This window comes from Chamaea fasciata, unplaced genomic scaffold (assembly GCF_029207755.1).
Source record: "Chamaea fasciata isolate MVZ Bird 193981 ecotype frontalis unplaced genomic scaffold, bChaFas1.0.hap1 SCAF_6, whole genome shotgun sequence".
NCBI classification, from domain to species: Eukaryota; Metazoa; Chordata; class Aves; order Passeriformes; family Sylviidae; genus Chamaea; species Chamaea fasciata.
Genome location: NW_027094091.1, coordinates 70,304,887 through 70,317,568, shown reverse-complemented (window position 1 = coordinate 70,317,568; position 12,682 = coordinate 70,304,887). Strand labels below are relative to the sequence as shown.

General features: G+C 57.4%; 2 protein-coding genes across 2 annotated transcripts in view; one reads left to right on the top strand and one right to left on the bottom strand.

Annotated features, from left to right (window-relative positions):
• The window catches only part of SEPTIN11 (septin 11), a 42,535-nt gene extending 38,521 nt beyond the window's left edge, over positions 1-4,014 (bottom strand). Inside the window, exon 1 of the mRNA XM_066184753.1 lies at positions 3,920-4,014. Within this exon, the coding sequence (XP_066040850.1) occupies positions 3,920-3,946 (27 nt within the window). The 5' untranslated portion in view covers positions 3,947-4,014. The remainder of the gene's footprint in view (positions 1-3,919) is intronic.
• A 4,188-nt stretch (positions 4,015-8,202) lies between these two features.
• SOWAHB (sosondowah ankyrin repeat domain family member B) lies at positions 8,203-10,438 on the top strand. Its single transcript, XM_066184751.1, has one exon. The coding sequence runs from the start codon at positions 8,203-8,205 to the stop codon at positions 10,351-10,353; it is 2,151 nt and encodes a 716-aa protein (XP_066040848.1). The 3' UTR covers positions 10,354-10,438.
• The last annotated feature ends 2,244 nt before the right edge of the window (positions 10,439-12,682 follow it).

The window sequence follows — 12,682 nt, the reverse complement described above, 5'->3', positions numbered from 1 at the left end:
ACAGGACTGAAGCCTAGAGCCAAACCACGCCAAGGGCAAGGCTGGATGAAGCTGCAGCATTTGCCAAGCCAACAGAAGACCCAGTGCCCTTGGCATCTCTCCTGCCAAGCAAGCACTGAGCAGCCTCACGCCCACGCCCCCAGAATCACCTCAAGGAGCCACAGAAAGGCCACGAGAGAAGCAACAACCCTCAGATGGCCTCAGAGTGGACAGCCAGCCAGGAAAGTTCTCTCTCTCAGGGGCTACAGGGGTGGGAAGGGGACATATAAAACATGCCTCAGCTCTGAGTAAATATTTTGTTTCTCAGATTCATGCTGCTTACTTAATCAATCCCCATCATTACTTTAGGGGTCTTACTCAGGCAATAAAATTGGTTCCCCATCATCTCACCTACACAAAGTAAGGACTTTCCAAGCACCTCCGTCAGGCCCTGACTCCAGCTCAGCTCATTCACACTGCAAAGGCTAGAGGTCCTGAGAGTGTGGTGGGCTGGACACACAACCTGCCCCGTGACCGAGGCTGTGCTGAAATAAAAGCAAGGAGGAGGCAGGTTCCCACCATTGTTAACATCAACAGGAGCAGCAAGAATTGTCTGAAAGAATTTCCTACTGCAAACAAGGCACCGAGGTGAATACAGGAAACAAAGAGGTCACAAACTGAAACACAGTCCTGTGTGCACCACCCAGGGCTTCTTCCTTGGTGCAGACAGCTGAGCCAGGCCAGGCCTGAAGCCCATTTGACTCTGTGCCCTGGCCCAAGCTGTGCCACCCACACCCGCAGCATCACCACGTGCCTTGTGAGGAGCCTGCAGCCCTGCGGTGCAGGAGCATGGGGTACCCCCTTCCCTGGCGCCCATCTCTTGTCCCAAGCCAGTGGCCGTGGGGGCCCCGTGGCACGCAGCAGCACACGGGGATGTGGCTCTCCAAAGGCGCTGCCCCCGGCTCTCGCTGACCCCGGCGGGTGTCAGCAAATCTGCTGCTCAAAGACAAAGCACAGAGGCTTCAGCCCCGCTCTACCTTCCCACCTCCCTCTCCTTCCTCCCCTCCATGGAAACCAGCAGTCTCTCATTATCAAGTATTTTTAAAACAGATTGAAGAATAAGAATACGCTGCGCTGTTTTAATCTCTCAGATAACGTTTTCTATGGTACCCATGCCAAATCTGCATTCCGGCTTCATTTTCCCTCAGTTTTTGTTAGACTTGGCGAGGGGGGTACACCAATGACTCTGGAGTGAACATGAGTCTCAGTTCTGTAACACAACCAAGCTCTGGTTCTGTAAACATTTAGGATAAACACATAAAGAGGAGGGTAGGTAGGCCAGAGCCCTCTTCCACGCTCTGATCTATTAAGAAACTACCCAACACTGGTCAAGATGCTGGGAATTAATCCAAGAGGAAGAGAAGTGTCTCCTGTCCAGCACAGCTCAACAGCTTCCAGACTGGAAGTGGCTCATCTTACACTGAGTCCAGATGACCACAGCATCCTCTCAGCCGGGTGCATGCTTAAGCACAGGCATGGCTTTCACCAGCTGAGAGCTCCCACGGCAGCTCCCGGCACCAATCCTGCCAGAACCTTGCTTATGCATGCCTTTACGTTTGCATGCCGAGATCAGTCTCCATTAAGTCAAATGAAATTACAGGCAGCACATCACACATGTGCCTTACATCTGTGGGATCAGGGCCTCAAAAAGAAAGCCGCCCCTCCTACCAAAACACGCCCTGCTCGGCTACAATTAAACACAGACACTTCAGAGCAGTTTGCTGAAGTAATTCTTTTATGCATACTTTTACAATTAACATAATGTCATATCCTGCCAGGATGTAAAAGGTTGTGACTCAGGAATGCTATCATCATTTTAACTCCAACTGACTCGCTTTTGGTTTCATTCCTTTCCTTTTTCTTTCCCCCTTCCTTTAATTCTCCCTCCAACAAGATGCACGCCGCTCACGGCTCCACTTAATTATATTTTGTAAGGAAGTTGGAAAAACAAAGGTTCACCACTCTTGCCTTGCTCTGACATATAATTAACTATTCCTTCCAACTCTCTGCCACCTTCCCAGCAACACAACAGCAGCATGCAAAGTGGGAGCAGAGAGGATTAGATAAGGAGGTAGATAAGAGAGAACATCCCCCAACGTGTCCTGAATGCCAGCCCACTGTCCCCTCTTCTCTTATCAGCCCGAGATAAAACAACTCCCTTATCCAAAAAGCGTGGGTTCCGGAGGATGGAGGGTCTGCCCACCAGCTGCTTGCAAGGGAGCCGAGTACCCTCCTCCTTCCCTCTCCCACACACACATGCTTCTCTCATGCTGAGGGATGCTTTATCCTGCAGTCAATTCCCACTGGACTGGACTCGGCGGTCCACAAACAAGAATTTGGTTTAACTGGTGCAAAACCCTCCGTGGATGCTGTTCCGGGATGGCCCGTGGACTTGGATTAACCAAAAATAACCCAAGAGGCTCAGCAGCAGCGCCAATTTAACGTAATGACAAAATAAAAGAGCCAAACGCATCCACAAGAACAAACAGCAATCACGTCTTGCAATAAGCCACGTTCCTGAGCCTATTCATGCTGCAAAGTTACTGCTCCACACAAAGCCAAAAGGCTCTGCTCGGCAATACCCTTCAGCTTGCCCTAAAAACCATCTGAAGCCGCGATTTCAATGCATATGCTTACACTGAAAGACAAACTTCAATTCCCAAGCATGCTTTAGACCCTGAGATCAAGGAAGCATTTCAGAAGAAGCTTTACAAATGGCTGGTATAATTTATAGGCACTCTGTTAAGAAACACCAGGTCTTATTTTGCTTAGTAGCTTAACTTCCCCACCTCCAGTAACACCATTAACCCCATCTCCATACATTTGCTTTGCCACATCAGAGGAAACATCCAGCCCCGCAGATCCATAAGCACATAATAAACACTGAAAGAAACTTGTCTCATCCCGGTCACATCTTGAACGCGAACCATTTTCGTATTTTGAGAGGGAGTCACATTCAAGTCCTCCACTCGTGGGCAACTTCTATGTCGCTCCCAAGCACCGAAAAAGTTACCGGGAAGTCGGTCAAGTCTCTCCCTCCCCTGACCGACGATGCAGAAAAGTGCATTCAGTCTGGTCACGGCGGAGTTCCATTCACGTTTCTGCAAGCTGGACGCAACAGAAACTTGCTTTTCTTTATCGGCTTCTTTTAGTTTTTGTGGGTTTGGGGTTTTTTTTTTTTTAACTTTCTCCCTGTGAGGGGTGAATCTTTTGTCTTTCTCAATACGAACGTAAAACCTCTCTCGGCCACCACATCCTCAGAAAAACGGTCACGCTGGAAAACGCAAGACGCGCGTGTCCCTCGGAACACTTCCATGCCGGGACCGCCGTGCCTCGCCCGCCGCAGCCTCCCGGGGACCGCCGGCTGCCCTCCCGCACGGGGCACAGCCCTTCCCGCTCTCAGCTTTTCCCATCCGCGGGCAGCGGAGGGCAGAAACACCCGCGGCAAGGCACCAACCCCTCAGCCGCAGCCGAGGGACCACCGCCGCCGTCTCCCCGTGCCCGCGGGGCTGCGAGCGCGGGGCTCCGGGAGCAGCTGCCCGCCGCCGCCAGGGCCCCACCGCAATCACCAGCCGCGGCCCCAAAACGGGGCCAAAAAAAGTTTCGCGCGGGCCCCCCCGGCCCCGGAAAGGGGCAGAGGCGGCGCGCCGCGGCCAGCCCGCCGTGCCCTCCGGCATCGCGGCCCCCCGCAGCCCCCCGCGGGCACGGCGCCCCTACAGCCCCCGGCACGGCAGCCCCGGCGCCGCGCCCCGGCAGCCCCCGGCAGCCCCCGGCAGCCCCCGGCAGCCCCCGGCAGCCCCCGGCAGCGCCCGGGCGGTCCGCGCTCGGGAGACCCGGGCCCGGCCCCGCGCTGCCCCCGCCGCCCCCCGGCCCCGCGCACCGCCGGTCTGCCCACGGCCACGGCCATCGCGGTGCGGTGCTCTGCGCTGCGCTGCCGCCCGCCGCCTCTGCGCTGCCTGCTAGCGCTGCAACATGGCCACCCGGCGGGGAGGGCCCATGCGCAATGCAAAGGGGCCGGGCGGCGAGGCGGGACCCCCCCGGCCCTCCCCCGGGGCCGCCGGGCAGCGCGGGAGGGCGGCCGGCGCCGCCCCGCCGCTCGGGGAGCCCCGGGGGGCTGCGGTCAGGGCCCGGCGGTAACCCCACTAATCCCTCTCCTGCCCACGCCCCCCACGCCGGGCCGCGGGTACCCGGCCCCTCAGCCCCGGAGGGTCTCTCTCGCCCACGCTGGCAGCCCTAAAGCTGAACGCGCAGACACTTCTGCTCCAGAGACCCTTGCAAAGAGATGGCCGGGCAAGCGATCAGCAGGGTCCTCCTACCAGCAGTTAAGTGAAGAAGGAGTGCAGGGATTCGGCAAAGAGGTATTTCTAACACAGGAGCCCTTAACTCCCTTGTATAATAGCACAGAGGACAAAACCTGCCACCTCACTCCTCTCGTTTCTCCCAGCACTTCTCTTCTGTCAAACACACACATAGACACACACACACACTGTTTTTCAACAAACTTGGCATACTGAACAGCAGCCGTGGTGGCCAGTTGTTCTCCCGCTCCACTCCACGATTTCCAGGGATGGAGAGAAGCATAGCTGGCTCCTTGCTGCTCCGGAGCAAACACATGACATCCTGCTGTTGAGCATATCCCCTTACCTGAAAAGGAGGGAGTCTTAGGGCTAAGCTCAACATGTCTGCTTGCAAATCTTTGACCAAGGTAGTGATGAAGAAGGGGCCCTGCACTGCTCTGTGTGCCGTAAAACCCCAAAGGGCTACAGAAGACAAGAGAGCCTGTTTGCTGCACACATGAAGGATACACGGAATTATGGACACACCAGAGCTACCCCCATATGTCAACATCCACAGAATCAAAAGAAAAAAGCCAGCAGAATAAAAGCTGAGAGCACAAGTAAATGACCTGGGGCAGAGGTAAGCAAACGGAGCTCCGCAGTACATCTACCATTTGTAGGCCCTCCGACGTCAAGCTTGCACCTTTTCCCTCCAAAAGCCATTTCTGTATGGCTACATACTAACACCCAGCTGTTTGAAGAGGGCTACAGAGCCCAGGTGTCTCCTTCCTGCAGCTTTTATGATTGCGTTTTGAAGAACTCAGGAGCTGGTCTTGGAGAGTGGTCACCCACACCCCCACCAGTTCCTGCGCCCCCAGCCTGAGCCAGAACCAAGGGCAGTGCCCTACCTGACCTGCTCCCTACCAGCAGCTGAGGATCTGTACCTGGGCAGTGCCCTCAGCTGGGCACAGGTGCAGCCCTCACCAGCAAAGCTGCTACACCAACAGACATCCGAGGGTGTCTACCAGGAGCGTTTTGCAAGCATAGCTGATGCAGTGCTTTTATAATTCTAGCATGCTGGGCGTTAATGCCAATATCCGAGGGAGGCTTCAGTATTAGACTCATTATTGCTCTTGCGGCAAATTCCTACTGCATGCACAGCTCCAGGTGAGGAGGTGCTGAGCGAGTCTGCGCCGGGAAATGCGCCCGGACCAGTGCAGCCTCTAGTGGAAACCTGGTGATCCTATCTAAAGAGGTGCCTTCGTGGCACCTGTGGGTGAGGCAGACAGAGCTTCCCCTTGTCTGGATTAGAGATGCACGATACTCCTGCATCAGCATAACTTAACCAACATGAAAATCTCCTGCACTCACAAAACTTTGATGTGACTCACCGTGTCCTTCCTTGGCCTGGAGCTGGGAGAGCTGTGGCCGAGTTTCCTCCACGATACTCACGCACATGCATCTTCCTGGGTATGGCTGTCCATGCTGAAAGAGCAGGAGGAGAAAACCATCAGCACAAAGAAATGTTCTGCAATCTTCCCGGATCTCAGCTAGTGCAGTACTTTGCAAGTCCTTGTGTCCAGCACTTGTTCCTCAAAGTCTCATACCTGTTGCTAACAAAGCAACACCTGGCCAAAGGGAATTGCCAGCCCCGCATTCTAGAGACCCCACAGGAGCTGTTTCAGTGTTTCCAAAGCTGTTGGGCAGGGTTTTGCAGACAGCACAAAAAGGGGTTTGAATGCCCTTCTGTGTCATTGCAGGGCATTTGTCAGTTAAACGGGATGAGAAGACACAGAAGTTTGGTAACTTCCCTCCTGTTTAAAGACAAACCCGGGTACAGAGCTCCCTAAAGGCAACATCTTCTGGGACAACAACAGAAACCTACAAGACTAAGTGGTGGGCTTTTTTTTTTTTTTTTCCTTTAATGTTGAGGTAGTGCTTCATCCCGCCTCCATGTTGTGATTAGTTCTACCCAGTGCTCACTCAAACTTCACCCAAAGAACCAAAAGACCTGCTGCAGCCAAAACCCCCAAAGAGAGTGAGACCGGGGTAAATTCAGCCATTCTGAAGCACCCTGCCCACAACCAAAAGTGACCAACCTGCAGACAGGGTAAATCACTGGACGATAAGGGGAAACAAGAGTCTCTTTAAACCTCTCAGCATGAAGTGGGTGACAAAGCAAGCCCAGGTAGCAGGGCTATACTCTTCCTTGCCTGCCTGCAGCATTACACCCCCCTCAAACCCAAAATGTGTTTTTCAGCCCGGGCTGTAAGGGAGTCTGTCCCTGAATCACAGGGAGTTACCCTCTCTGCAGACTTCGGCATGTGCCTACAAAGGGCATCGTCAGCTTGTCACAACCGAATAGGTCACAGCCAACGAGATACCATGGAAAGCTTCCTGCTTAAGCCGTAGTTCATTAAGCCAAAGCAACACTTCCCACAGTGTTTGCCACTGTTGTTTATTTGGATTTTTTGTCTTCACAATCTACCCTCCTTTCTTATTTGTGATCACAGTTGCAACCATCATGCTCCATTCATTTCCTCTCAGTTGCTTCTGCTGAGAGCACGCTGCTAACAAATGCTGTTGTGACTGCAATCCAGGGCTCATCAGAAGAGGAGGGAGAAATGTATTCGTGCCTTGGAGAGGCGCACCAAAGGAATGTGCAAAGTGATAAAATACTAACACGAGCCTCACGCTCTCCCCAGCACCTGCGCCCTATCCAGATGAACACCGCTGATGGGATGTGGCTTGTACACAGCATCTACAGCAATCTCTGCCCGTGGTTTGTGAGGGCTGCACACACTTCTGGGTTTGCAGGAGGCTGGAGGATATTCCAGCTGCTTACATGACAGGCAGCTAAAAATATTTATGGATAGCCGGGAGCCTGCAGCAGAGATGGCTTCTGAAGTGTGACTTAGGGTCTGATCCAGACCTCTTTAAAGCCAGGGTGCCTACACTGGGCTCAGTCCCTCCATTCTCTGACTGCAAGACAGAAAATCCAGCACACCTTCTCTCCCACACTTTCTACCCACTATTCAGTCCCCAAAGTGCTTGGGGCAGGGGCTGTCATTTGTTTGGTGTGCACAGTGCACACTGCCCACGGGGGCACTGATCTCACCCATCCCTCTCTGCTGTTATGTACACACTTGTGGTAACAGCGTGGGCAGTACAGAACAAAGTGAGATCCCCACAACAGTACAACATATGTCCAACCTCTCTCGGCCACGCAGCAAATACAGAGATGAGATGAGGTGAGATACGACTTGACTGCAGACACTCGTGCTAGTTGTGTGTGGCTGTCATACAGGGGTACAGTCCCCCACACTCGTAATAACAGCTACCCCAAAGCACAGCACGTTTGTGAATCTTTGTTGCCAGTTTTCCTAAGTCACTGAACCACAGGGCAGTTCAGGCTGGGAGGCACCTCTGGTGTTTAGTTGTCTCATGGAGCATTGAATGTCCCTGCTCCCATAGCTGCCCACCCTCGCTGTAAAATAGCTTTTCCTCACACACAAATGGAATTTCCTGCATTTCAGTTTGTGCCTATCATCTCCCGTCCGTTCACTGACACAGTGACTGATAGGCAGCTCTTTGGTCTCACTGCCCTCCAGCAGTGGACCCTCGCACTTCTCAGCTCCTCCCGCCCCCCCAGCCTGCTTCTCTCCTTCGATGTCACCTCTCCTCAGCGCTGTCACCCCAGCTCGCACCTCCACGGGCCGCCACCCCGGGCAAAGGCGACCGTGGGGTGGCGGCCCGGCCGCGGAGGAGGAGGAGGAGGAGGCGGAGAGGCCCGGCGCGGCAGGAGGCGGGTTTCCCCGCCGCACCTGGCTGCAGCGCCGAGCACCGAGGCACAGCACCGAGCACCGAGAGCCGGCCGGCCCGCAGCATGGCGCGGGAGCTGAGCCAGGAGGCTGTGCTGGACTTCCTCTGGGCGGCCGGGGGGCGAGCCCCCAACACGGCGCTGCTCCGCCACTTCCAGCGGTTCCTCCGCGACCCGGCGCTGACGGAGCAGCAGCGGCGGGAGCGCCGCGAGTACTTCAAGAGCCTCGTCAACTCCCTGGCCACCGTCCACCCCGCCGCCGCCCCTGGCGCCTCCAAGGACATCGTCCTCCGCCGCAGGTACCGCGACCTCCTCGATGAGGAGCTGCCGCCGCCGGAGGAACAGCGGGAGCAGGAGGAGGAAAAGAACGAGCCGCCGCCGCCGCCCCGACGCGACCCCGACGGGCGGCGCGGCCCTCGGGGGGAGGCGGCGGGGCAGGGGCGGCCCGGCGGGGCGGGGGGCTGCTCCGCCCGGGGCCGCGGCGGGCCGTGCTGCGAGTGCCGCCGGGCGCGCCGCGCCGCCGCCGCCGCCGCCGGCCCCGCGCCGGGCCCCGGGACACCGCCCGCCCCCCGCCAGCCCCGCTCCCCGCCGCCCCCCCGGCAACCGCCCCCCTACCGGACCCAGCCGCTGTCCTCGGGCCCCTGGGCGCTCCGCCCCGGCGGCGCGGCGCAACCCCGGCCCCCGGCGCTACCGTCGGGTCCCGGGGCGCTGTCCCCCGCTGCGCCGCCCCGGTCCCTATCGCCGCCGCTGCCTGCCGCCGGGCTGCCCTCTGCCGCAGCGTCCCGGTCCCGGACGCCACCGCTGCCACCGGGCCCGGAGATGCCGCCTCCCTACAGCCTGCCTCAGCCCCGATCTCCGCCGCAGCCCGCGACCGAGATGCCCTTGCTGAAGGCCCCACGGCCCTCAGCCAGCTCGGGGAGGCGACCCCCCGCCGGACCCGTCCAGCCCCCGCCGCTGTCATCGGGCCCCAGGGCACCGTCCCCCCGCGACCTGCCCCCATGCCGGTCTCTGCCGCTCTTGTCCCGCACCGACCTGCCCCCATCCCGATCCTTGCCGTTGCTGTCCGCCCCGGAGGTGCTGCCCCTGTCTCGGTCCCTGCAGGCACTCCCTGCCAGCCCCTCCTCATCGCCACTGCTTTTATCGGGCCCCGAGGTGCTCGCTTCCACCAGGCTGCCCCCATCGCACTCCAGGTCCCTGCAGCAGCTCTCCACCAGCCCATCCCCAGACTTCCCGAGGGGATCCGAGCGGCTGACCCCCAGGGGACCAAGCCAACCTCAAGTCCTGCGACTGTACCCGTGTCAAAGCCTGACACTGCCGTCGGGTCCTGAGATCCTGCCCCCCGCCAGGTCCCCCCCGCCCCAATCCCTGCCACAGTCCGCCACTCTTCCGTCCCCGCCCCGTTCCCTGCAGCCACCCCTTGCCAGGTCGCCCCCATCCCAGTCCTTGCTGCCAACACAGGGCCCCGCAGTGCCCAAAGCCCCAGAGAGTCAGCCCGCAGCACCGCTGCCTGTTTTCCGGAGCATCAGGTGCCAGCTGGCTTTGTCGGAGGCGCAGGGCACCCCACCCTCACTGCACGATGACTGTGGGCGGCAGCCCCGCTCCGCTCTCTCCAAGAGCTCCCCTAGGAATGCCGCAAGCCGCGGGCCCTCGGTGCCGCTGGGACAGCGGGAGCACGCCTGGCTGGTGGCAATGTCAGCGGGCTGCTGGGCTCAGGTGCGGGGGCTCTTTCTGGAGGAGCCTGAGCTGGCCCTGCAGAGGGACTTCATATCAGGCTTCACGGTCCTTCACTGGCTGGCCAAGCACGGCGACGGGCCGGGCCTGCAGGAGCTGGCAGCGGCGGCGCGGCAGGTCGGGCTGGCCCTGGACGTGGACGCCCGCTCGGGCTGCGGGTACACGCCGCTGCACCTGGCTGCCATACACGGCCACCAGCTTGTCATCAAGGTGCTGGTGCTGCAGCTGGGCTGCCAGGTGCGGGTGCGGGACGGCAGCGGGCGCCAGCCGTGGGAATACCTGGGCAGCTCCACCTCGGGGGAGATCTGGCAGCTCCTGGAGGCACCCCGTGGCACAGTCATGTTCCCCACGCAGCCCCTGGCCCGCAGCGTGTCCTCCATCAACAAGGTCTCGCCCTCCGCCGGCAGGGCAGCGCTGCCTGCCTGCCTCAGGGTGCCGCTCAGCCGTGGGGCAGCGTCCCACCAATCCGGCAGCGACAGCGACTGAGACTGGGACAGCTCCCCGGCACCCCCATCCTGCCAGCGGAGAAGGGACCTCGGCGCAACAAAAGCTGTTAAACGGACTGACCCTATTGAAGAATGTACTTTTAAATTATTCCAATGAACTGTTGTCTGAGCCTCTCTGCCCTCCCTCCCATTTCTTGCTTTTCTACCAGTGAAAGGATGCAGTAACTCTGCTGGAAGCAGGAAGAACCCTCGGGAGGCAAGTCCTCCGCAGCCCACAGGGCCAGTATCAGCTGCTGGGTGCAGCCACGATCACCAGCGGTAGTGGGACCACGACTTTGGGGCGAGGCTCAGGTCTGGCCCCAATCAGAACAGAGCATTTGCTTTTGCTGACAGTGACAGATTATTGTTGGTCCTGGGGTTTGCAAAACACTTGTTTACACCACCTGAATTCTGGGGAGCACCAAAACTACATCCCTTTTTAATCCCAGCAGATTAAGGATGAGTCCCTCTTTTAAAAATGCAGCTGATCAAGATCCAGCCTTACAGGGAGAGTACTCAGAGAGCCACTGGCTGTGGCAGAGGGCGGCAGCGGGAAAGCCCCAGTCGGGAAGGAAGGGCGTTTCCCAGGTCACCTGGCCCACCAGCCCATGCCGAAAGGAATGCAGGGCAGCACCACAGCCCTGCTCCCCTCCACCGCTGCCCAGCGGTATCCCTGCTGCTCCCTAATTCCTGCACCTCCAGTTGCTCTCCTCACACCACAGGATTAGGAAGTGGTACCCGTGCTGTGGCTAGAGCCCTGTTCCCACGCCTCGGGACAGAAAGCACTGCAGCAGGATTGTGTGTTGGGCAGAAAAGGGGCTGGGCTGCTGTACGGGTCCCAGCCTCGCAGAGGGAAGGCAGTTTCATAACCAGACCTGCATTTTCCCAGAGACACCAGCCCCAAATTGTCTGTTGGGTGTTTATGCGATGGGGGACGGGTGGGATTGGGGTGCCAAGTGTAGTCAAGAGATGTCCAGCGGAGTAATTCCTCAGAGTTTACAAAAAACAGTCTTTAGGAATCTCACTGGATTGTGTTGGTCCTATAATGTACTCTGCTCTCTGATTTAGCATAAATGTGCTTCTGAAGTGCCAAAAATTGCAACAAGTTAATCTTGCACCTGAACTGTCCCTCCCATAGGTCCCCTACGGAGGCAGGAAGAGAGCTAAGATACATGAGACAGGGATGCAGTGCTGCCAGGTTGATGCTGCTGCTGCTGCTGGGTGACCCCAGGTGTAGGACCAGTGAAACTGGGACTGCTGTCTCAGCCTCAGTGGGAAGCTTTGGGGCAGACCAGAGCAGTAGGTGGGACTGCTCATGCATTTGAGGCATGTGTGTGAATGCCTGCAGTTTCAGGGAGGAACAGGAACGAGGGCAGCAGAACCTGACCCTTGCATAACACGCGTGCTAGGGAATGCCTCGAGTCCTTGCTCAAGCACTAATTGAGGTCTCTGCTTTGCTAGGGGTTTATTTGAGGGAGGAACTCTTTCCTGCAGAAGGGAAGCTACTCTGCCTGACTCTCGGACAGAGGCCTTTTCCCAGCCTGTTTTTCACCTTTTACAGGGGAAAGAGTTCTGTAAACCAAATCAGTGTCCTGTCAACAATCATTCCTCTCTGAGATGACAACAAACTTGAACTCATAAGAAATTAAACTGTGAAGTGGCCTCTGAGCCACCAGCATGAGAATGTGGAGGGCCCTCCAGGACCCACCCACAACAGGAGGAATCCAGTGTATCCCCCTTCCTCTTCACTCCAGCTGGGGTTTATAGTCTAGGTCACACCAACACACAGAGTGGCTGCTGCCTGGTAAAAAAACGAAGCCTTTTCCTGGGGAAGTCGAGATGGACATTGCACTCAGAGTACTTCTTTAAAAACTCCAGAGGGCTCCAAGCATCAGGACCTTGTTATCCAGAAGTCTTTCATACCTTTTCTCTATATCCTCCCATGGACAGCTCTGGCCCTTTCTCTGTTGTCCTCTCGCTTCCTTCTGCCATTCCAGCTCACTTCTTCCTGTCCCCGGCACAGCCATCTAACCCTTTTCTGTCCCTTGCACGACCTCCTGTCCCTCCCTCCTCACAGCACAGCCAGCAGACTCCAACCAACCCCCCTCCCAGCTAACTCACTCTTTATCACACCCATAGCTGGGAGGGCAAGGCTGTTCCCAGTCTTGGATAATTAACATAGCTGTAATATATCAAGGGTAAGGTTTAGTACTATCTTTATCCGTCTGCCCACCACCAGCCTCCCCCCATTTTCCACCACATTTAGAGTCGTTGTCGTTATTCACATCATGGACCAGGCTCCCTTGGGAAAGAAAGGGCTCCCCCAAGCC

Excerpts from the sequence above, each read along its gene's own strand:
- SOWAHB (XM_066184751.1), top strand. The coding sequence starts at position 8,203 with ATGGCGCGGGAGCTGAGCCAGGAGGCTGTGCTGGACTTCCTCTGGGCG.